The 24,217-nt window shown below is 39.7% G+C and overlaps 1 protein-coding gene across 1 annotated transcript in view; it reads right to left on the bottom strand.

Annotated features, from left to right (window-relative positions):
• LOC104986729 (ATP-binding cassette sub-family A member 3-like) overlaps positions 1–24,217 on the bottom strand; it is a 201,002-nt gene that overhangs the window by 167,272 nt on the left and 9,513 nt on the right. The window contains exons 4-7 of the mRNA XM_010837415.1: positions 19,311–19,452; positions 7,223–7,479; positions 3,176–3,286; positions 2,291–2,408 (exon numbers count right to left, since the gene is read on the bottom strand). Coding sequence (XP_010835717.1) covers positions 2,291–2,408; positions 3,176–3,286; positions 7,223–7,479; positions 19,311–19,452 — 628 coding nt within the window. The remainder of the gene's footprint in view (positions 1–2,290; positions 2,409–3,175; positions 3,287–7,222; positions 7,480–19,310; positions 19,453–24,217) is intronic.

The raw sequence follows: 24,217 nt of genomic DNA, 5'->3' as shown, positions 1-24,217 counted from the left end.
TTGCACAAGCACTTTAGGAACCATGAGCCACTCTTACTATTTAGAGAATGGGGAGAATCTTCTAAAAATTTAAGTTCTTAGATGCCAAGCAAAGGCCAACCTTTGTAGGAAGGCTTTCTAAGGAAATGAGTTTCAGGCCTGCTATGTTAATTCCTTTCAGCACAATTCCAAATACTAATTGTGAATTGTGAAAACCAATCAGCTGATATTTGTGATATTTGTGATAATATGCAGGTCAGGAAGGCAATGGCACCCACTCCAGTACTCTTGCCTGGAAAATCCCATGGACAGAGGAGCCTGGTAGGCTACAGTCCATGGGGTCGCTAAGAGTCAGACCTGACTGAGCAACGTCACTTTCACTTTTCACTTTCATGCATTGGAGAAGGAAATGGCAACCCACTCCAGTGTTCTTGCCTGGAGAATCCCAGGGATGGGGGAGCCTGGTGGGCTGCCGTCTATGGGGTTGCACAGAGTTGGACATGACTGAAGCGACTTAGCAGCAGCAGCAGCAGGTCAGGAAGCAACAGTTAGAACTGGACATGGAATAACAGACTGGTTCCAAATAGGAAAAGGAGTATGTCAAGGTTGTATATTGTCACCCTGCTTATTTAACTTATCTGCAGAGGGCATCATGAGAAACGCTGGGCTGGATGAAACACAAGCTGGAATCAAGATTGCTGGGAGAAATATCAATAACCTCAGATATGCAGATGATACCACCCTTATGGCAGAAAGTGAAGAACTGAAGAGGCTCTTGATGAAAGTGAAAGAGGAGAGTGAAAAAGTTGGCTTAAAGCTCAACATTCAGAAAACTAAAACCATGGCATCTGGTCCCATCACTTCATGGCAAATAGATGGGGAACCAGGGGCAGACTTTATTTTTTTGGGCTCCAAAATCACTGCAGATGGTGACTGCAGCCATGAACTTAAAAGAGGCTTATTCCTTGGAAGGAAAGTTATGACCAACCTAGACAGCATATTCAAAAGCAGAGACATTACTTTGCCAACAAAGGTCCTTCTAGTCAAGGCTATGATTTTTCCAGTAGTCACATATGGATGTGAGAGTTGAAGTATAAAGAAAGCTGAGTGCCGAAAAATGGATGCTTTTGAACTGTGGCCACCTGATGCAAAGAGCGGACTCATTTGAAAAGACCTCGATGCTGGGAAAGATTGAAAGCAGGAGAAAAAGGGGATGACAGAGGTTGAGATGGTTGGATGGCATCACCAACTCAATGGACATGAGTTTGGGTAAACTCCAGGAGTTGGTGATAGACAGGGAGGCCTGGCATGCTGTAGTCCATGGGCCTGCATAGAGTTGGACATGACTGAGCAACTGAACTGAGCTGAGGTGATTAAAGGTTATACTTTGATACTTAAAAGTCTTACTGCAAAAATATATTTATATACTAAAATTATTTAATAGGGACTATACTTGTTCAATACAGAAAATACAGGAGGAATAATGCTTAATAGGTGTGGTATAAAAAAGAAATATGCCTTAATTTGGGGGGAAGTTATTAAAAATTGTCAATAGAAAATTATTTCTATAAGATCTGTAGTAGGCCAATCTGGGGTTATCTGATGATATATATCTTTCTCATGTGGGCTTTCACAAAGAATCAATTTTTCTTTGTCTATGTATGTGATACAGTGTCTTACCACACGGTAAGTACACAAAGGACATGCTGAATAAATGAAAGAATGAACACCTCCTTCCCTTGATTTGCTTTTGGAAGTGATTTGAAATCAACTTCTGCAGGAAGCACTGTTTAATTTATCCTAAGTTCCATCTGGTAACAATCTTATTTTATATACTGTTTTTATACATGCATTGGGCAGGATTAAATTTCAGTGCACCCTCTGCTGCTGCTGCTGCTAAGTCGCTTCAGTCGTGTCCGACTCTGTGCGACCCCATAGACAGCAGCCCAACAGGCTCCCCCGTCCCTGGGATTCTCCAGGCAAGAACACTGGAGTAGGTTGCCATTTCCTTCTCCAATGCATGAAAGTGAAAAGTGAAAGGGAAGTTGCTCAGTTGTGTCCAACTCTTTGCGACCCCATGGACTGCAGCCCATCAGGCTCCTTCGTCCATGGGATTTTCCAGGCAAGGGTACTGGAGTGGGGTGCCGTGCACCCTCTACCTCTATGTCAAATCATTTCATGTGCAATTCATCTTCTATGTTAGAATGTATGCCAAGACTGTATGTGAGATAGCTACATGGAGCTCCCAAATATGGCCTTATTTTGGTCAATTAAAATGGTAATTCTATTACAGGAGAAGTCTTAGACTCACCTTTATTGAAGAATGTGCTAACCATAAAGCCAAAGAATATTGAAGCAATGGCATAACACATAAGAAAGACAAAAATGAAACTATAGTCACTGTAGTAGAAGACTGGATCATTGAAAATCTACAATAAAACAATTATGACATCATGTAAAATATGCAATAAGTAGTACCATATAAACACAAGGGAAGAGGGAGAAAACTATGACCCTAAAGAAACAGATCACACTGCCCAGTGACTGAAACTCAACGAGATGCCAAGTTAACTAATTAACTTATTTCTTACAGAAGGATTAATGTTTTTCTCAGAGATTTGAGTCTCTGAATTTCCATAAAAGCCATTTTTCATTCTTTTGAAAACCTGAGACTGATCAGTCCATACTATGACTGAAGCTTTCTCCTTCTTAAAGCATAGTTGCAGCCGGTTGCAATCCACTGGAACTAAAATGTTAGATGTAACAGCCATATATGGCATGTAGCTATTAAACACTTGAAACATTAAGCACTTGAAATGTAGCTAGTGTGACTGAGGAGCTGACTTTTTATTGTCATTGAATTTTAGTTATTTTTAACTTAAACTCGAAAGATAAAGCAGCATCAAATACAGATGAAGTATTTCTAATGAAAATACAGTGTACAAATTGAGATGTGCTCTAAATATGAAATATATACTGGAGTTATAAGTTTTAGTACAGAAAAGAATGTAAAATATCTCAATTTTAAAATGGGTTGCATACTGAAATAATATTTTGTGTATATTGGCTAAATAATACACATTATTAAAATAATTTCACCTTTTCCTTTTTAAAATTTCTAGTAGCTACTAAAATCCTAATAGTACATGTATGACTCATTTCTATTGGGCAGCATGAAACTAACACTTGCCTTGGCAAAGAGTAACACACATATCATAGAGACAATAAAGATATAAAAAAAGAAGAATGTGAAGAAATACGCAGCCCAGATCATCCAACTTTTAAGTCCAATTGTAAGCTGGTACTCCTGTAAGAAATTCAAAACAAATCAAATATTAAATATATCAGCAATTCATAACATTTCACATACATTTAAAAACTGAATTCTCATAAAAACATATTTAAATGGATAATATCTTCATTTTATGAGTGAAAAAAATCAAGGCTCAGAAAGTCGTGTGTGTTGATTACACATGCAGTTAGTAAGGGCAGTAATGACATTCAAATATTTTTCTCTTGAGTTCAGAAATCTTTTGTCAACATTACACCTAGTATTAAACCAAAGTGGAGAGCATTTAAAATTAAACTTTGAAATATCGAGATTAAGATCTCTTTTCCATTATATCCACATCCTTAAATGTGTTATGGTTTCTTTTTTAAAAAATTCAATTGTAAATTAGAAATCAGCAGTACTTCTTATATTTGTTCTTTGTAGGCAATGAGTCTTTTCCTTCCCTCTAGTTTGTCTCTGAGCTTTTTGGAACTGTGGTTTGATGTCTACCATTAATTTTGTAAAAGTCTCTGCCATTATTTCTTTAACTCTATTTTCACATCTTCTTTTTGAATTCCAATTATATACACACTATATCATTGACAGTGTCCTATAGCTTTTCAATGTTTTCTTCTGGATCTTTACATAATGTTTTCTTTTTGCGCTTAAGTTTGTGTAATTTCAACTTTCTTGTATTCAATTTTTGATTCTTTCCTCGTGAAGGTCAAGTCTACTTATGAGTCTGTCAAAGGCATTCTCCATTTTTGTCAGTACGCTTTTTTAAATTTCTAGCAATTCCATTTGACTCCTTATAGCTTGCTATTTCCGATCAGTTCAGTTCAGTTCAGTTGCTCAGTCGTGTCAGACTCCTTGCGACCCCATGGACTGCAGCATACCAGGCCTCCCTGTCCATCACCAACTTCCAGAGTTGACTCAAACTCATGTCCATTGAGTCGGTGATGCCATCCTCTGTTGTCCCCTTCTCCCACCTTCAATCTTTCCCAGCATCAGGGTCTTTTCAAATGAGTGAGTTCTTCGCATCAGGTGGCCAAAGTACTGGAATTTCAGGTTCAGCATTGGTCCTTCCAATGAACAGTCAGGACTGATTTCCTTTAGGATGGACTGGTTGGATCTCCTTGCAGTCCAAGGGACTCTCAAGAGTCTTCTCCAACACCACAGTTCAAAAGCATCAATTTATCAGTGCTCAGCTGTTTCTGATAGCATTACCTATCTGATCCTGCATGTTATCTATCATGCTGAAAAGAGAAAGCTTGACACTACTATTTTTAGAAGGCTGTTTGCAAGATTGGCCTTTGGTTGGTATATGGAAATTTGGCTGATAAACCACTCCCTTCACTGATATAAAACATTTTCTAAATGATAAGTGTGGCTGACCATGCCTAAACCATTTAGACAAATAATATGGTGTATGTTGGATACCTGCTGTCTAGGAGTTTGAAATTTTGGTATGTGGTAGGCCAAAGGTGTTTATAAATATAACCAGCATGCCAATCAAAACCTTGGATGCTAATGGATTTCTAATGGATTTCTCTGGACAAGAACACCACAAATATGTTGCTGGATTTTCATCACTGGTGCAAGAGTATGCCCTGGGTGACCTCTTGTGAAATTACTTGTGGAAGCCTGCAGGTTAATTCCTCTAGGCTTTGCCTGTGTCATTTTCTCTTATGATTCAGCTATCACCTACACTTACTCTACCATTAAAATAAACCTTAGCTGTTAGCATATCTACATGCTGAGTCCCATGAATCCTTCAAGTGAATTTCAGAAAATAGGGATGGTCTTAAGGATCCTGGACACCATCACCTTTTCCTTTAGTGTCTTAAATTATTAATCACAATAATTTAAACTGTGAAGCATGGGTCAGCAGTGGACTGCGGCAGGACCGGGGGCACTGAATGCCCCAGTGCTGCACAGGACCTTTTGAAGGAGGTCCTTCAATTATCTTCATTACCTTCACCATAGTTTGGCCTCAGGCCAAACAACAGGGAGGGAACACAGCCCCAGCCATCAACAGGAAATTGGACTAAAGATTTACTGAGCATTGCCCCACCCATCAGAACAAGACCCAGTTTCCCACTCAGTCAGTCTCTCCCATCAGGAAGTTTCCATAAGCCTCTTAACATTTATCCATCAAAGGGAAGACAGAATGAAAACCACAATCTCAGAAAACTAATCAGACTGATCACATGGACCACAGTCTTGTCTAACTCAATGAAACTATGAGCCATGCCACGTAGGGCCACCCAAGACGGATGGGTCATGGTGGAGAGTTTTGACAAAACGTGGTCTACTAGAGAAGGGAATGGCAAGCCACTTCAGACTTGAGAACCCCATGAACACTTTGAAAAGGCAAAAAGATAAGACACTGAAAGATGAACTCCCCAGGTTGGTAGGTGCTAAATATGCTACTGGAGAAGAGTGGAAAATTCTGAAAGAGATGGGAATACCAGACCCTCTGACCTGCCTCTTGAGAAATCTATATGCAGGTCAGGAAGCAACAGTTAGAACTGGACATGGAATAACAGACTGGTTCCAAATAGAAAAAGGAGTACATCAAGGTTGTATATTGTCACCCTGCTTATTTAACTTATCTGTAGAGGACATCATGAGAAACGCTGGGCTGGATGAAACACAAGCTGGAATCAAGATTGCTGGGAGAAAAATCAATAATCTCAGATATGCAGATGACACCACCCTTATGGCAAAAAGTGAAGAGGGACTAAAGAGCCTCTTGATGAAAGTGAAAGAGGAGAGTGAAAAAGTTGGCTTAAAGCTCAACATTCAAAAAATGAAGATCATGGCATTCATTCCCTTCACTTCACGGCAAACAGATGGGGAAACAGTGGAAACAGTGGCTGACTTTATTTTTTGGGGCTCCAAAATCGCTTCTGATGGTGATTGCAGCCATGAAATTAAAAGAGGCTTACTCCTTGGAAGGAAAGTTATGACCAACCTATACAGTATATTAAAAAGTAGAGACCTTGCATTGCCAACAAGATCCATCTAGTCAAAGCTATGGTTTTTCCAGTGGTCATGTATGGATGTGAGAGTTGGAGTATAAAGAAAGCTGAATGCCGAAGAATTGGTGCTTTTGAATTGTGGTGTTGGAGAAGATTCTTGAGAGTCCCTTGGACTGCAAGGAAATCCAACCAGTCCATCCTAAAGAAAATCAGTCCTGAATATTCATTGGAAGGACTGATGCTGAAGCTGAAACTCCAATACTTTTGGCCACCTGATGCAAAGAACTGCCTCACCGGATAGCTCCCTGATGCTGGGAAAGATTGAAGGCAGGAGGAGAATGGCAAAAGGGATGAGATGGTTGGATGTCATCACTGACTTGATGAGTTTGAGTAAACTCTGGGAGTTGGTGATAGACAGGGGAGTTTGGCGTGCTGCAGTCCATGGGGTCACAAGGAGTCTAACACGACTGAGTGACTGAACTGAATTTAAAACTTGTCTGGGCTTTCTAACAACTTTGATTTATCTGAGTCTGATTTTGATTACAGATTTGTCTCTTTGAAACACTTTTTTTTTTAATTTTTGGTGTGGCTTACAATCCTTTATTGAAAATCAGACATGTTAGCTAGGGGAGCATATATGAAGGTAAATAGGCCTACAGTGTGATGCTTCATATTAGATTAGCTAGGACCTGAGTTGTTTGAAATTGTTACTCTAATTTCAAATTCTAACATCAAATTCCTCTAGTGAACTTTTACCGTGTCCCTTCTTGCCATCAGGTTTTACTTTTACCTTTTGGCTGCTTCACACACTTTGCTTCTGGAAATCAGCTAGCTTGGTATTCACTCTTCCTGGTCTGTAGTTGTTACTGGGATATAATCTGCTTCTATGGGATGCAACATGCAGAAATAATCCAACCCTCTGTGTAACAGAACTCTACATGCTTAAAAATCCTTTAAAGAAACTTTGTAAGAGAATAATTTGGATTACCTTCAATCTTTTTTCCTTTTCCCATACAATAGATCGAATGATGGAAAGTACAGTTGGAGAGAACATGAGTATGAACATCAGAGGAAGGAAACTACCAGTGAGCAAAAGTAATCCGTCATCAGGATAAGCTGGATATGGAAATCTCTGTACAAGGATGCTGATATCATCAAACAACTGTCTAGCACTGCTCTCATGATATAGAATGATGGCCTTATCTAAGGCATGCTGTATAGCCAGGAATCCTTCTCTGATGTACCCTATGTGATAAAATAAACATCATCAAGTAAAACATGCTAAGGAACGTCTAATCAGACACATGCAAAAAGCAAGGTAATTCAAGTCAGTCATAGCTTATCACATATAGAACGTAAACTTGGTGTTGCATCAGGGTCAACTGAACATAATAGCTCTGAGAACCTATTATAGCGCTCACACAGAAATAAGTGTTACTTCTTCAGAGGAATCTAATTCACATCTTCTAAAATTAAATATATTTAATAAAAGTGGTAGACTTGGTAAATGTAATTCATATTTACAAAAAATGCAGCTTTAATTAAACACTGGTGAGATGAAGACTTGGAAATGTAAAATAAGATGTGAAAGTCAGAGTGACAGATATATATAGTGAGTAATACAGTTTGGACCCCAAGGAAAATTGTTTCACTGAAACCAAGTTATCCATAAAGCTAAAAGGCAGTTTAGGAAGTAACTTGCTTTTCTTTTACTTATTTTTTCTACTTGGAATGGGCTTTTAACTTACAAATCTAGAGCCTTATGCATTGGTAAAATAGGTGAGACTAACAAAAAATAATTACACTTGGGATAGACTCAAACTGCTTTTTTAAAAACTGAAGTATAGTTGATTTACAATAATGTGATAGTGTCAAGTGTACAGCATAGTAACTCAGGTACATTTTTTTCAGATTATATTCGACTAGAGGTTAGTATAAGAAATTGAATATAATTCCATATACAGTAAACTCTTGTTGTTTATCTATTCTATGTATTTTGTAGTTGTTCAGTCGCTCAGTCAGGTCCGACTCTTTGTGACACCATAGATTGCAGCATGCCAGGCTTTCCTGTCCTTAACCATCTCCCAGAGCTTGCTCAAACTGATACCCAATGATTTGGTGATGCCATCCAACCATCTTGTCCTCTGTTGTCCCCTTCTCCACCTGCCTTCAATCTTTCCCAGCATCAGGGTCTTTTCAAATGAGTCAGCTCTTTGCATCAAGTGGCCAAAGTACTGGAGCTTCAGCTTCCACATAACTTCCAATGAACATTCAGGGTTGATTTCATTTAGGATAGACTGGTTGGATCTCCTTCCTGTCCAAGGGATTCTCAAAAGTCTTCTCCAGCACCATGGCTCAAAAGCATCAATTCTTTGGTGCTCAGTTACCTTTATGGTCCAACTCTCAGATCCATACATGACGGCTGGAAAAGCCATAGCTTTGACTAGATGGACTTTAGTCAGCAAAGTGATGTCTCTGTTTTTTAATAAGCTGTCTAGGTTGGTCATAGCTTTTCTATCAAGAAGTGTCTTTTAATTTCATGGCTGCAGTCACCATTTTCAGTGATTTAGGAGCCCAAGAAAATAAAGTCTGTCACTGTTTCCATTGTTTCCCCATCTATATACAATGAAGTGATGGGACCGGATGCCACGATCTTAGTTTTTAAAATGTTGAGTTTTTAGCCAGCTTTTTCACTCTGCACTTTCACATTCATCAAGAGGTTCTTTAGTTCCTCTTCACTTTCTGCCATAAGGGTGGTGTCACCTGCATATCTAAAGTTACTGGTATTTCTCCCAGCAATCTTGATTCTAGCTTGTGCTTCATCCAGTCTGGAATTTTGCATGATGTACTCTGCACATAAGTTAAATAAGCAGGGTGACAGTATACAGCTTTGATGTACTCCTTTTCCAATTTGGAACCAGTCTGTAGTTCCATGTCCAATTCTAAATGCTGCTTCTTGACTTGCATACAGGTTTCACAGGAGGCAGATAAGGTGGTCTGGTATAACAATCTCTTCAAGAATTTTCCACAATTTATTGTGATGCATACAGTCAAAAGCTTTAGCATAGTCAATAAGTAGATGCTTTTCTGGAATTCTCTTGCTTTTTCTATGATCCAACAGATGTTGGCAATTTGATCTCTAGCTTGGAGAATTTTGAGCATTACTTTGCCAGCATTTGAAATGAGTGTAATTGTGTGGTAGTTTGAGCATTCTTTGGCATTGCCTTTCTTTGGGATTGGAATGAAAACTGATCTTTTCCAGTCCTGTGGTCACTGCCGAGTTTTCCAAATTTGCTGACATATTAAGTGCAGTACTGTAACAGCATTGTCTTTTAGGATTCAAAATAGCTCAGCTGGAATTCCATCACCTTCACTAACTTGGTTCATAGTGGTGCTTCCTAAGGCCCACTTGACTTCACACTCCAAGATGGGCTCTAGATGAGTGATCACACCATTGTGGCTATCTAGGTCATTAAGATCTTTTTTGAATAGTTCTTCTGTGTATTCTTGCCACCTCTTCTTAATATCTTCTGCTTTTGTTAGGCCTCTACCATTTCTGTTCTTTATTGTGTCCATTTTTGCATGAAATGTTCTCTTAGTATCTCTAATTTTCTTGAAGAGATCTCTAGTCTTTCCCATTCTATTGTTTTCCTCTATTTATCTGCATTGATCACTGAGGAAGGCTTTTTTATCTTTCCTTGCTTTCTTTGGAACTCTGTGTTCAAATGGGTGTATCTTTCCTTTTCTTCTTTGCCTTTAGCTTCTCTTGTTTTCTCAGCTATTTGTAAGCCCTCCTCAGACAACCATTTTGCCTTTTTGTACTTTTTCTTGGGGATGGTCTTGATCACTGCCTCCTGTACTATATCACGAACCTCTGTCCTTAATTCTTCAGGCACTCTATCAGATCTAATCCCTTGAAATTATCTGTCACTTCCATTGTATAATCATAAGGAATTTGATTTAGATCAGAGCTGGATGGTCTAGTGGTTTTTCCTACTTTCTTCAATTTTGCAAAAGTCTGAATTTTGCAATAAGGAGTTCATAATCTGGGTCACAGTCAGCTCCTGGTCTTGTTTTTGCTGACTGCATAGAGCTTCTTCATCTTTGCTGCAAGGAATATAATCAATCTGAGTTCAGTATTGACCATCTGGTCATGTTCACGTGTAGAGTCATCTCTTGTGTTGTTGCAAGAGGGTGTTTGCTATGACTAGTGCGTTTTCTTGGTTTGCCCTGCTTCATTTTGTACTCCAAGGCTAAACTTGCCTGTTACTCCAGGTAACTCTTGCCTTCCGTACTTTTGCATTCCAGTCCCCTAAGATGAAAAGGAGTCCTTTTTTGGTGTTAGTTTTAGAAGGTCATGTAGGTCTTCTTACAACCATTCAACTTCAGCTTCTTTAGTATAACTGGTTGGGGCATATACTTGGATTACTGTGATATTGAATGGTTTGCCTTAGAAACGAACAGAGATCATTCTATTGTTTTTGAGACTGCACCCAAGCACTGCATTTTGGACTCTTTTGTTGACTATAAGGGCTACTTCATTTCTTCTTCTTAGGGATTCTTGCTCACAGTAGTAGATATAATGGCCATCTGAATTAAATTCGCCCCTTTTGTTCCATTTTATTTTATTTTATTTTTTTAAATTTTATTTTATTTTTAAACTTTACATAATTGTATTAGTTTTGCCAAATAGTTTACTGATTCCTAAAATATTGATGTTCACTCCTGCCAGCTCCTGTTTGACCACTTCCAATTTACCCTGATTGATGGAATTAATATTTTCTATCGCAGGTTCCTATGCTATGCTATGCTATGTTAAGTCGCTTCAGTCGTGTCCGACTCTGTGTGACCCCATAGACGGCAGCCCACCTGGCTCCCCTGTCCCTGGGATTCTCCAGGCAAGAATACTGGAGTGGGTTGCCATTTCCTTCTCCAGTGTGTGAAAGTGAAGTCGCTCAGTGGTGTCCGACTCTTAGCGACCCCATGGACTGCAGCCTACCAGGCTCCTCCGTCCATGGGATTTTCCAGGCAAGAGTACTGGAGTGGGGTGCCATTGCCTTCTCCAATCGCAGGTTCCTATGCGATATTATTTACAGCATCAAACTTTACTTTCACCACCAGACACATCCACAAGTGGGCGCTGTTTCTGCTTTGGCTCAGCCTCTTCATGTCTTTTGGAGCTATTTCTCTGCTCTTGTCCAGGAGCATATTAGGCGTCTACCGACCTGGGGAGTTCATCTTTCAGTGTCCCATCTTTTTGCCTTTTCATACTGTTCATGAGGTTCTCAAGGCAAGCATGCTGAAGTGGTTTGCCATTCCCTTCTCCAGTGGACCATGTTTTGTCAGAATTCTCCACCATATCTGTCTCTTTGGAACTCTACATGGCATGGCTCATAATTTCATCGAGTTAGACAAGGCTGTGATCCATGTGATCAGTTTGTTTAGTTTCCTGGGACTGTGGTTTTCATTTTGTGTGCCCACTGATGTATGAGGATAAAAGGCTTGTGGAACCTTCCCTGATGGGAGGAACTGGCTGTGGGGAAAATTTGCTCTTGCTCTGGTGGGCAAGGCCATGCTGAGGAAATCTTTAATCCAAGTTTCTGCTGATAGGTGGGTCTGTGTTCCCTCCCTTTAGTTTGGCTAGAGGCCAAACTGTGGTAGGGGTAATGGTGACCTCCTTCAAAAGGATTTATGGAGCACACCGGGCTTCTCAGGAGTGTTGTATTCAGTGCCCCTGACCCCATAGCAGGCCACTGTCGACTCACGCCTCTGCCAGAGACTCAAGGACACTCACAGGCAAGTCTGGCTCAGTCTCTTGTGGGGCCACTGCTCCTTTCCCCTGGGTCTCGGTGGGCACAAGGTTTTGTTCGTGCCCTCCCAGTCTTTTTCCCCAGTCCTGTGGAAGTTCTGTAATCAAATACCACTGGCTTTCAAAATCAAATTCCCTGGGGGTTCTCAGTCCCTTTGCTGGATTTCCCAGGTTAGGAAATCCCTTGTGGGCCCTAGAACTTTTGCAACAGTGCAAGAACTTGTTTGGTATAATCGTTCTCCAGTTCATGGGTCATCTGCTCAATGGCTCTACAGTGGAGCTAATGGTGACCTCCTCCAAGAGGACTTATGCCTCACACCACGCCACCCAGGTCTGATGCAGCCAAAGCCCCTGTCCCCGTGGTAGGTCACTGCTGACGCGTGCCTCTGCAGGAGACACTCAGACACCCAAAGGTAAGTCTGGCTCAGTCCCTTGTGGAGCTCACTGTTCCTTTCCCTGGGTCCTGGTGCACATGATTTTTTTTTTTTTTTTGCATCCCCTCAGCATCTGGCGGGTCTGAGATTTGATTTTAAACATGACTGCACCCCTCCCACTGTCTTGTTGGGGTTTCTTCTTTGCCCCTAGATGCGGGCTATCTTTTTCTGCTAGGATTCAACATTCTCCTGTTGATGGTTGTTTACCAACTAGTTGTGATTTTGGTCGGTACTCTTGCCTAGAAAATTCCATGGATGGAGGAGTCTGGTGGGCTACAGTTCATGGAGTCCCAAAGAGTCAGACACGACTGAGTGACTTCACTTGCGATTTTGGTATTCTTGCAGGAGAAGATGAGCACACATCCTTCTACTCCAGTATCTTAGAAGTTAATCAATCTAAGGCAAGGATGAGACTTTAATCAGGGAGCCAGCTGACCAAGAAGATGGAAGGTTAATGTCTCAAAATAACCATATTATCTGGGTCTGGATGCCAGGTTCTTTTATAGATCAGAGATCGGGAAGAGGTGAGGAAGCAAAGTAAAAAGGCCATTAATCTTGTAAACATCTCCTAGAATGGCAAGCCTCAGGCAGGGGATGTGTTAATTTCTTCCTGCCATCTACAGGTGGACAGAGCTCTGAACAAAGGCACTTTAGTTTAACAGTCAGGCAGGTGGGTAGGATTCTCTGAGGCAGAGCATTCTGTATGATTATAATAACAAAAGCAATGAAAAGCAAGTCAAAGAAACAGTTTCTGACATGAAACAAAGAAGTCAGAATTGGCTTCTTCTCCACAATATATTCACATCCCACTCAAAGCATCTCCCTTTGTTCTGAATTCATGCTGAGATTTCTCCCCAGAAACATCCTCAAGTCCAAGACACTTGGTATAGAGCTTCCACAGTCACTCCCTCAAGTATGGAAACTTTTGGAAACGGAGTTATGGTTCTCATTGCTGAAGCAGCACCCCAGGCTATGGGGCGCAAGCCTGGCCTGCCCTGCCTGTTCTGTGATGCCCTTGGTCTAATAAGCTGCTTGCATATGCCTTCTGCTAGGTGTAGTTGCATACTGCATTTTATGTATCAGTTCAGTTCAGTTCAGTTGTGCAGTCGTGTCCGACTCTTTGTGACCCCATGAATCACAGCATGCCATGCCTCCCTGTCCATCACCAACTCCCGGAGTTCACTCAGACTCATGTCCATCGAGTCAGTGATGTCATCCAGCCATCTCATCCTCTGTCGTCCCCTTCTCCTCGTGTCCCCAATCCCTCCCAGCATCAGAGTCTTTTCTAATGAGTCAACTCTTCGCATGAGGTGGCCGAAGTACTGGAGTTTCAGCTTCAGCATCATTCCTTCCAAAGAAATCCCAGGGCTGATCTCCTTCAGAATGGACTTGTTGGATCTCCTTGCAGTCCAAGGGACTCTCAAGAGTCTTCTCCAACACCACAATTCAAAAGCATCAATTCTTCGGCACTCAGCTTTCGTCACAGTCCAACTCTCACATCCATACATGACCACTGGAAAAACCATAGCCTTGACTAGACGGACCTTTGTTGGCAAAGTAATGTCTCTGCTTTTTAATATGCTATCTGCTGCTGCTGCTGCTGCTAAGTCGCTTCAGTCGTGTCCGACTCTGTGCGACGCCAAAGAGGGCAGCCTACCAGGCTCCTCCCTGTCCTTGGGATTCTCCAGGCAAGAACACTGGAGTGGGTTGCCATTTCTTTCTCCAATGGATGAAAGTGAAAAGTGAAAGTGAAGTCACTCAGTCATGTCCAACTCTTAGCAATCCCATGGACTGCAGCCCACCAGGCTCCTCCGTGCATGGGATTTTCCAGGGAAGAGTACTGGAGTAGGTTGCCATTTCCTTTCCCAGGGGATCTTCCCGACCCAGGGATTGAATCTGGGTCTCCTGAATTGCAGGCCGACTCTTTACTGTTGGAGCCACCAGGGGAACCCATAGCTCAAGGAACTACATTCAATTTCCTGGGATAAGTCATAATGGAAAATAATATTTAAAAAAAGAATGTATATATATGTGAAATATGTTGAGTTCACTTTGCTATATACCAGAAATTAGTACAACATTATAAATCAAATACACCTGAATTAAAAAAAGATATCAAAAATGATGGCTATAAAACGTGATGGCTATAATTCCTTATGTTGTACAATTAATATATCCTTGTTACTTATATATTTTGTACATTGTAGCTTGTATCTCTTAATCCCATATCCTATCTTAATTTTCTCTCTGCTCTGGTAACTAACTACTAGTTTTCTTTTCTATGTCAGTTGGTCTTTTTATTTTGTCATGTATGTAAATTTTATTTTTTAGATTCCACACATAAGTGATATCACAAAATATTTGTCTTTTTCTGCCTGATATTTCACTAAGCATAATATTTTTTAGGTTTATTCACATTGCAGCAAATGGCAGAATTCTGTTCTTTTTTATGACTGAGTAATATTCATTATATATCTTTTTAATATCATCCCATTATATATGCATATGGGCTTCCCTAGAAGCTCAACTGGTAAAGAATCCACCTGAAATGCAGGAGAACCCAGTTCAATATCTGGGTCAGGAAGATCCCCTGGAGAAGGGACAGGCTACCCACTCCAATATTCTTGGGCTTTCTTGATGGCTCAGATGGTAAAGAATCCACCTGTATTGCGAGAGACCTGGGTTTGATCCCTGGGCTGGGAAGATCTCTTGGAGGAGGGCATGGCAATCCAATCCAGTATTCTCCCCTGGAGAATCCCCAAGGATAGAGGAGCCTGGCAGGCTACAGTCTATAGGGTCGCAAAGAGTCGGACACAACTGAGTGGCTAAGCACAGCACAGCATATATGTATATATTGTATTTGAATCTTTGTGACCCCATGGACTGTAGCCCACCAGGATCCTCTGTCCATGGAATTCTCCAGGCAAGAATACTGGAGTGGGCATGCATTTCCTTCTCCAGGGGATCTTCCTGACCCAAGGATCGAACCTAGGTCTCCTGCACTGCACATGGATTCTTTAACACCTGAACCACCAGGGAATCCATATATATATATCTCTCACATATTTCTTATTCATTTGTCTTTTGATGAACACTTGGGTTGCTTCCATAGCTTGGCTATTGTAAATATTGCTGCTATGGACATTGGGTGCATGTATCTTTTCTAGTCAGGGTTTTCATTTTCTTTGAGATGTATATTGAGGAGTGGAACTACTGGATCATATAGTAGTTCTAATTGTAGTTTTTTAAGTATCCATACTGTTTTCTATTCCCACCCACAGTGTACATGGAGAAGGCAATGGCACCCCACTCCAGTACTCTTGCCTGGAAAATCCCATGGATGGAGGAGCCTGGTAGGCTGTAGTCTATGGGGTCACGGAGAGTCAGACACGACTGAGAGACTTCACTTTCACTTTTCACTTTCATGCATTGGAGAAGGAAATGGCAACCCACTCCAGTGTTCTTGCCTGGAGAATCCCAGGGATGGGGGAGCCTGGTGGGCTGCCATCTATGGGGTCACACAGAGTCGGACACAACTGAAGCGACTTAGCAGCAGCAGCAGCAGTAGCAGCACAGTGTACAAGAGATTCTCTTTTCTCCATATTCTGGTCAACATTCATTATTTGTAGACTTTTGATGACAGCCATTCTGATATAAATGAAGTATTATCTCATCTGATTTACATTTTTCTAATAATTAGTGATACTGAGCACCTTTCCATGCGTCTGTTGGCCATCCATACATCTTCTTTGGAAAAAATGTGTATTCAGGTCTTCTGCCCATTTTTTGATTGGGTTGTTAGTTTTTTTGATATTGAGTTGTATAAGCTGTTTGTGTATTTTGGATATTAACCCCTTGTCTGCCATACCATTTGCAAATATTTTTTCTCATTCCATATGAGAAATGGAATTTTGTTGATGTTTGTTGTGCAAAAGCTTTTAAGCTTAATTCTTAATTTTTACTTTTGTCTTAGGAGACAGATAGAAAAGACTTTGCTACAATTTCCATCAAAGAATGTCCTGCCTATGTTCTCTTCTAGGAGTTCCACAGTATCAAGTTTTATATTTAGTCCTTAATCTTTTTCAAGTTTATTTTAGTACATGGCATTATGAGGGAGTGTTCTAATCTCATTGTTTTACATGTAGCTGCCCTTTTTTTTTTTTTTTCAGCTTAACTTATTGAAAAGACTTTTTTCTTCATTGTATATTCTTACCTATATAAACTGACTACAGGTCTGTGGATTTACTTCTGGGGTCTCTACTCTGTTCCACTGGCCTATGTATCTGTTTTGTGCTGCATCATTCTGTTTTGATTACTGGATATTTCTAGTGTAGTCTGAAGTCAGGGAATATGAGAGCTTCAGCTTTGTTCTTTTTTATCAAGCTTGCTTCAGCAATTTGGAGTCTTCTGGTTCCATATACATTTTAGGATTGTTTGCTCTAGTTCTGTGAAAAACGCCATGGGTATTTTGAATGAGATTGTATTAAATCTGTAGATTGCTTTCAGTATGGCCATCTTAGCAATATTAACTCGCTAATTCAGCAGCATGGACCATCTTTCCCTTTCTTTGAGTCATCTTTAATTTCCTTCATCAATGTTCTATAGTTTTTTTTTTTTTTAATAGAAACTCTTTTTTATGAAGGAATTGCTGTTTTTAGGCTTCAAGAGATTCTTTTGTGGTTATAAAATTGAAATATCAAGTATTGAGGTTTCTCATTCCTTCTTTAATATATTTAGTACCTATCCAAGGAAGGTGCCCCCGAGGAGGGCATGGCAACCCACTCCAGTATTCTTGCCTGGAGAATCCCGTGGACAGAGGAGCCTGATAGTTTGCAGTCCATATGGTCTCAAAGAGTCAGATATAACTGAAGTGAATTAGCATGAGGCAGTAGCTGTCTTAATATTCTACTCACCTACTTGTCAATCCTTCTTAATCTCTGTATCCTTGTCTTCTTTTATTTACTCTTCCTTAATTTAAATGTTACCAAACATGCTTCATCCACCCTTCTTCTCATAACATTTTCCCACTAATAGTATGGTATTAAGGAAACCCAAGGGCATACTGCCTGGTGTCAAGTAATATAACGCTCAAAATCAACAAGTGGAATAAAACAAAATTCAGATGTCCAATGCAAAATAAGGGCCATTCTCTGAAACACTGCAATCAATTATATAAATTGTGAAATATAGGTCACAGTCTTATTTATTCATCAATAGAAACAAAAGTTTGAGTTCAGATTTAAACAAATACCAAAGATGAACATGAGTGTCATTACTTGGAGAGTGTCATTACTTGAAGAGATGCATCCACTACCATATTATTTCTCCTATTTGTACTAAATATTGCTATGATTTTGTCTCTTATAACTTCCAGGAAGAGATTTCATATTCCTTCACTTTACACATTAGGTATTTAATGATCTATTTGCCTCTTAGCTTCACCTTGAATAGCCTTCTGTATAAGTCGCTATTCTAGCTATAAAAAAGAAAACAAACAAAATGCCATGTAGTCCCCTGAATGTGGCATCCTATCTTGATGTGTTTATGATCTTACTTGCACTATGTGGAATAGTACTCATTTATCTCCGTCTAGCTAATTCATACAGTTACTTGTAGACTCAGCTTAAATTCTTTCTTAACAGACTACATATAGATTATTTTTAATGACTGTCTAATATGTTCACCTATTCTATTACTGGTTATGATGTTTCCAATTTTTGTTGCTTATGCTAAAATGTGCATAGGTTTTTTCCTTCTGCTGAATATCTGCTAAATATTAAAAGCTCAAGGGCTTCCTTGGTAGCTCAGCTGGTAAAGAATCCGCCTGCAATGCAGAAGACCCTGGTTCGATTCCTGGATCAGGAATATCTGCTGGAGAAGGCACTGGCTACCCACCCCAGTATTCTTGGGCTTCCCTGGTAGTTCAGCTGGTATAGAATCTGCCTGCAGTGTGGGAGACCTGGGTTTGATTCCTGCGTTGGGAAGATCCCCTGGAGAAGGGAACAGCTACCACTTCAGAATTCTGGCCTGGAGAATTCCACGGCTGTATAGTCCATGGGGTCACAAAGAGTCGGACACGATTGAGCGACTTTCACTTTCACTTTGCATAAAAATCTCAAGTATAGTTGGTAAACTCATATTACACATTAAGGGCTTTTCAAGAAAATATGCAATATGAAAATTTGAATTAAAAATTGTCATCACAATTTTTTAAGTTTTAGATCAAATCAATAGAATTATACATAGACATGAATATTCAAACAATACCAACAAATTAAAATATATGTATTTGAAAAGCAGAACACTAAACTAAATAAAGATAAGCGTATTGGTATAAGAATTGAAAGAGTTTCCCTGGTGGCTCAGTGATAAAGAATCCACCTGCCAAAGGAGACATGGGTTCAATTCCTGGGTTGGGAAATTCCTCTGGAGAAGGAAATGGCAACCTACTCCAGTATTCTTGCCTGGAAAACCCCATGGACAGAGGAGCCTTGCAGGCTACTGTCCATAGGGTCACAAAAGATTCTGACATGAATTAGCGAGTAAATAACAACAAAGCATTATATATATATATTATATATTCTCTCTCTCTCTATATATATATGTTAGTTTACCAAATGTATAAGATTTAGTAGTTTTTATATAATATACATTTAATTTAAAAATTGCAAGTTAAGAATAAAGTGATTTATTTCATATATCTGTGTAAATACATATATGTATACGTACATGTATACACATACACACACATATATACACAATATAAATAACATATATATTATTATGCAAGTGTAATAAAAATTAAGTATGCATATACATAAGGATCTGCTTACCAGGACCTCCTCCATCCTGATGACCTGGATTCCTGGGTCCTACAGAGGGCTGATTAGGGAAAAGTAAGGTTGTTTTCCAGCCCGTCTCATCTGGCCATATGATAGTCCTCTGTATAGCAGCAAAACGCAGATGGTATTTTACCTAGAAGTAGCAGCAGAAAACAAACTATGTTTAAAACCAAACTAAACTGAAAAGCAAATATTAGAAAATAAAGCAAAGTTAAATCCACATAGGAAACCATGTAATTTGAAATTGAGACTCATCTGATATGAAAGTGATTCTGAATGCCTGCACCTGACAGTGACTCCAAGCACAACAAATATAATCCAATCATATTTATATTTTAAGTCCTCTCCCAATGCAGACAGTTCACAATAAGAAGATATGCACATGGTCCACAAACATATAAAAACCTTCTCAATGTCACAGAATGGAATAAATACAAATTAAAACTACATTGATATCTTTCTTACCTGTCACACTGGAAAAGTCAAAACATACCGTGTTAACATACTGTGTTGGCAAGGCAGTCAACAGGCACTTTAATACACTGCTTGTAGTATGCAAATGGCACAATGATAATGCAGAATCTGACAATGTTCCACAAAACTATATATGCATGCATTGTTTAATTCAGCAATCATACTTTCAATAACAGACTTGGAATATAAACCTCAAACAGTATGGGAAAAAACCACATGCACACGGTTGTTTGCTGTAACATTATTTGTCGTGGAAATACAGCATATTGGAATCAACCTAACCGCTCATACATAACAGACTGCATAAATTACACAATACAGAATTCTGTATCTGCTCGAGGTATAGTCAGGAAATAGAAACTAGATAACCTAATGGATAGGTTATACTATCCATACTAGATAACCTAATGGATAGGAGAGCTCTAAGGTATCAGATAGAGACAGCAGGAAGCAGTCATTGGCCCTAGGACTAAGGAAACAAAAACAAGGGTTTGTAATTAGTAAAATTTGTAAACTTAAATGAGAGGTCATGTGGGGATGAAAAATCAAGCCTCTGAGCAGGGGCATAAGTCAGCTAGTACTAGGTTACAGAGCTTGAAAGAGGGGACTTTGAATGGGGACCTTGACTTCTGAAAAGGAGCTCCAGTTGCCTAGTGCTGGATATCTTTGAGAGGGTGTGGTAAAGCTGATGTTGAAAAGCATTGAGCAATCTTCAAACTGCATTTGTCTGCCACTATGAGAAAGAAAATGCTACTGACAAAAAAAAAAAAAAAAAAAAGAGATATTGCTGGGGTGTCATTCACAGCAACTACAAGCAGCCAGAAAGCCAACAGAAAGTTAAAGTTACTTCTTTTTCTCCAACTCTTGCTTCTAGTCTGCCTCTAGTGCCTTTTATTAGCTGAGTCTGATAGCTGGCTGAAAAAGTGGAAATGTAGCTGTAGCATCAAAAAGCAAAGTAGAAGAATGGATTTATGGTTCAAAAAGAAAAAAAATTACTGACAAGTATGCTACCTTTTTCATAAAAAAGGCGAAATTAGGTGTGCATATATAATTTATATTATACATCATGTAAGCTTAAATATATATCTATATAAACTTGTATATATGTAATATCTATATACTTTATCTATCAATATACTTAAGTTTTGGATGCACTGCAAAGAAAGTTAGACTTCAGCACAGTTTCACCAAAAGTTCACCATTTACTAGATTTTAATAGTTGCCTATAGTTTTCATTTGAGGTAAAATTTACACACAGTAAAATGTACAAATCTTAACTGTACATGGAAAAGACTCTGATGTTGGGAGGGATTGGGGGCAAGAGGAGAAGGGGACGACAGAGGATGAGATGGCTGGATGGCATCACTGACTCGATGGATGTGAGTCTGAGTGAACTCCGGGAGTTGGTGATGGACAGGGAGGCCTGGTGTGCTGCGATTCATGGGGTTGCAAAGAGTCGGACACAACTGAGTGACTGATCTGATCTGATACAAGTTTTAAAAATGCATAGCTATTCTAACTCAACTACTATCAAGATAAACATTACCCTCATTCCAGAAAGTTTTTATAATGCCCTTTCCCCATTGATCCTGACCACAGTCAGAGATATAATTTTCCTAATTTCACCACAGATTAATTCTGGCCATTATAAAATTTCATATAAATAGAATTAAATATAGAATTGTACTCTTTCATAGAAGGCTTCTTTTACTCTGTATGTTTTGAAATTCATTAATGTAATTGCTATTTTCAGTAGTTAATTCCTTTTTATCACTGAGCAGTATTCCATAGGGGGTTTCCCTGATGCTCAGTGGTAAAGAATACACATGCCAATTCAGGGGCTGCAGGAGATTTGGGTTCCATCACAGGGTTGAATTCACTCCAGTATTCTGCCTGGAGAATCCCATGGGTAGAGGAGCCTGGCAGGCTACAGTCTACCAGGTCACAAGGAGTCAGACATGACTGAGCATGCAGGAATAGAGTAATATTCCATAGTATGACTGTAACAGAGCTCATTAATTTTATTATAAATGGGTGCTGAATTTTCTCAAAACTTTTTCTGCATTAGTTGAGATTAAAAAGCTGAAAAATTGGCTTAAAACTCAACATTCAAAAAACTAAGATCATGGCATCTAGTCCCATCATTCATGATAAATAGGGAAAAAAAAATGGAAATGGTGACAGACTTTATTTTCTTGGGCTCCAAAATCACTGCAGATGGTAACTGCAGCCATGAAATTAAAAGACACTTGCTCCTTGGACTTACAGCTGTGACAAACCTATCAGTTCAGTTCAGTCGCTCAGTCGTGTCTGACTCTTTGCGACCCCATGAATCGCAGCACGCCAGGCCTCCCTGTCCTCACAAACTCCCAGAGTGCACTCAGACCCACGTCCATCGAGTCAGTGATGCCATCCAGCCATCTCATCCTCTGTCGTCCCCTTCTCCTCCTGCCCCCAATCCCTCCCAGCATCAGAGTCTTTTCCAGTAAGTCAACTCTTCGCATGAGGTGGCCGAAGTACTGGAGTTTCAGCTTTAGCATCATTCCTTCCAAAGAAATCCCAGGGCTGATCTCCTTCAGAATGGACTGGGTTGGATCTCCTTGCAGTCCAAGGGACTCTCAAGAGTCTTCTCCAACACCACAGCTCAAAAGCATCAATTCTTCAGTGCTCAGTCTTCTTCACAGTCCAACTCTCACATCCATACATGACCACAGGAAAAACCATAGCCTTGACTAGACAAACCTTTGTTGGCAAAGTAATGTCTCTGCTTTTGAATATGCTGTCTAGGTTGGTCATAACTTTCCTTCCAAGGAGTAAGCGTCTTTTAATTTCATGGCTCCAGTCACCATCTGTAGTGATTCTGGAGCCCCCCAAAATAAAGTCTGACACTGTTTCCACTGTTTCCCCATCTATTTCCCATGAAGTGATGGGACCGGATGCCATGATCTTCGTTTTCTGAATGTTGAGCTTTAAGCCAACTTTTTCACTCTCCACTTTCACTTTCATCAAGAGGCTTTTGAGTTCCTCTTCACTCTCTGCCATAAGGGTGGTGTCATCTGCATATCTGAGGTTATTGATATTTCTCCCGGCAATCTTGATTCCAGCTTGTGTTTCTTCCAGTCCAGCGTTTCTCATGATGTACTCTGCATATAAGTTAAATAAGCAGGGTGACAATATACAGACTTGACGTATTCCTTTTCCTATTTGGAACCAGTTAACCTATACTCCATATTAAAAAGCAGAGACATCACTTTGCCAACAAAGTTCTGCAGAGTCAAAGCTATGGTATTTCCTGTAGTCATGTATGGATGTGAGAGCTGGAACATAAAGAAAGCTGAGTGCCAAAGAATTGATGCTTTTGAACTGTGGTATTGGAGAAGACTCTCAAAAGTCCATTGGACAGCAAGGAGATCAAACCAGCCAATCCTAAAGGAAATCAACCCTGAATATTCACTGGAAGGACTGATGCCGAAGCTGAAGCTCCAATACTTTGGTCATATGATGTGAAGAGCTGACTCATTGGAAAAGATCCTGTTCCTGGGAAAGACTGAGGGCAGGAGGAGAAGGGGGTGACAGGGAATGAGATGGTTGGATGGCATCATTGACTCAGTGGACATGAGTTAGAACAAACTCTGGGAGATAGTGAAGGACAGGGAAGTCTGGCATGCTGCAGTCCATGGAGGTGCAAAGAGCTGAACAGGACTGAGTGACTGAATACCACCAACACCACCATGGAAAACAGTATGGAGATTCCTTAAAAAATTAAAATAGGGCTACCATATGATCCAGCAGTTCTATTCCTGAGTATTTTTCAAAGAGCAAAATACTCATTTTAAAAATATACATGTGCCCCAGTTTTCACAGCTGTATTATTTACAATAGCCAACGTGGAAGCAAGATTAATGTCTATCCACAGTTAAATAGATAAAGAAGATATACACGGGAATATTACTAAGCCACAAAAGAATGAAAATTTGCCATTTGCAACATCATAGATGGACATGTTGCTTAGAGAAAAGACAGAGAAAGACAAATACTGCTTGCTATCACTCAACTGTGGGATCTAAAAACAAAACAAATGACTACAACAAAGCAGACACAGACTCACAGATACAGAGAACAAACTCGTAGTTATCAGTGGGAGAGAGGGAAAGAGGGAGGGGCATATAGGGGTAAGAATTAAGGAATACAAACTATTAGTTTTAAAATAATGAGCTACAAGGACATATTTTACAGGACAGGGAATATAAACAAATTTTATAACTTTAAATGGTGTATAATCTATAAAAATTTTGAAACTCCATGCTGTATACCTAAAACTACTATTGTAAACAATAGTAGTTTTAGGTATACAGCATGGAATTTTGATAAGGATTGTGATGAATCTAGGTAGCTATTGGTAGTATGATTTAACAAATTAGGTC

This window comes from Bison bison, unplaced genomic scaffold (assembly GCF_000754665.1).
Source record: "Bison bison bison isolate TAMUID 2011002044 unplaced genomic scaffold, Bison_UMD1.0 scf7180017864072, whole genome shotgun sequence".
NCBI lineage: Eukaryota > Metazoa > Chordata > Mammalia > Artiodactyla > Bovidae > Bison > Bison bison.
The sequence above is the reverse complement of the archived record's forward strand: the minus strand, read 5'-3'. Positions and strand labels throughout refer to the sequence as shown.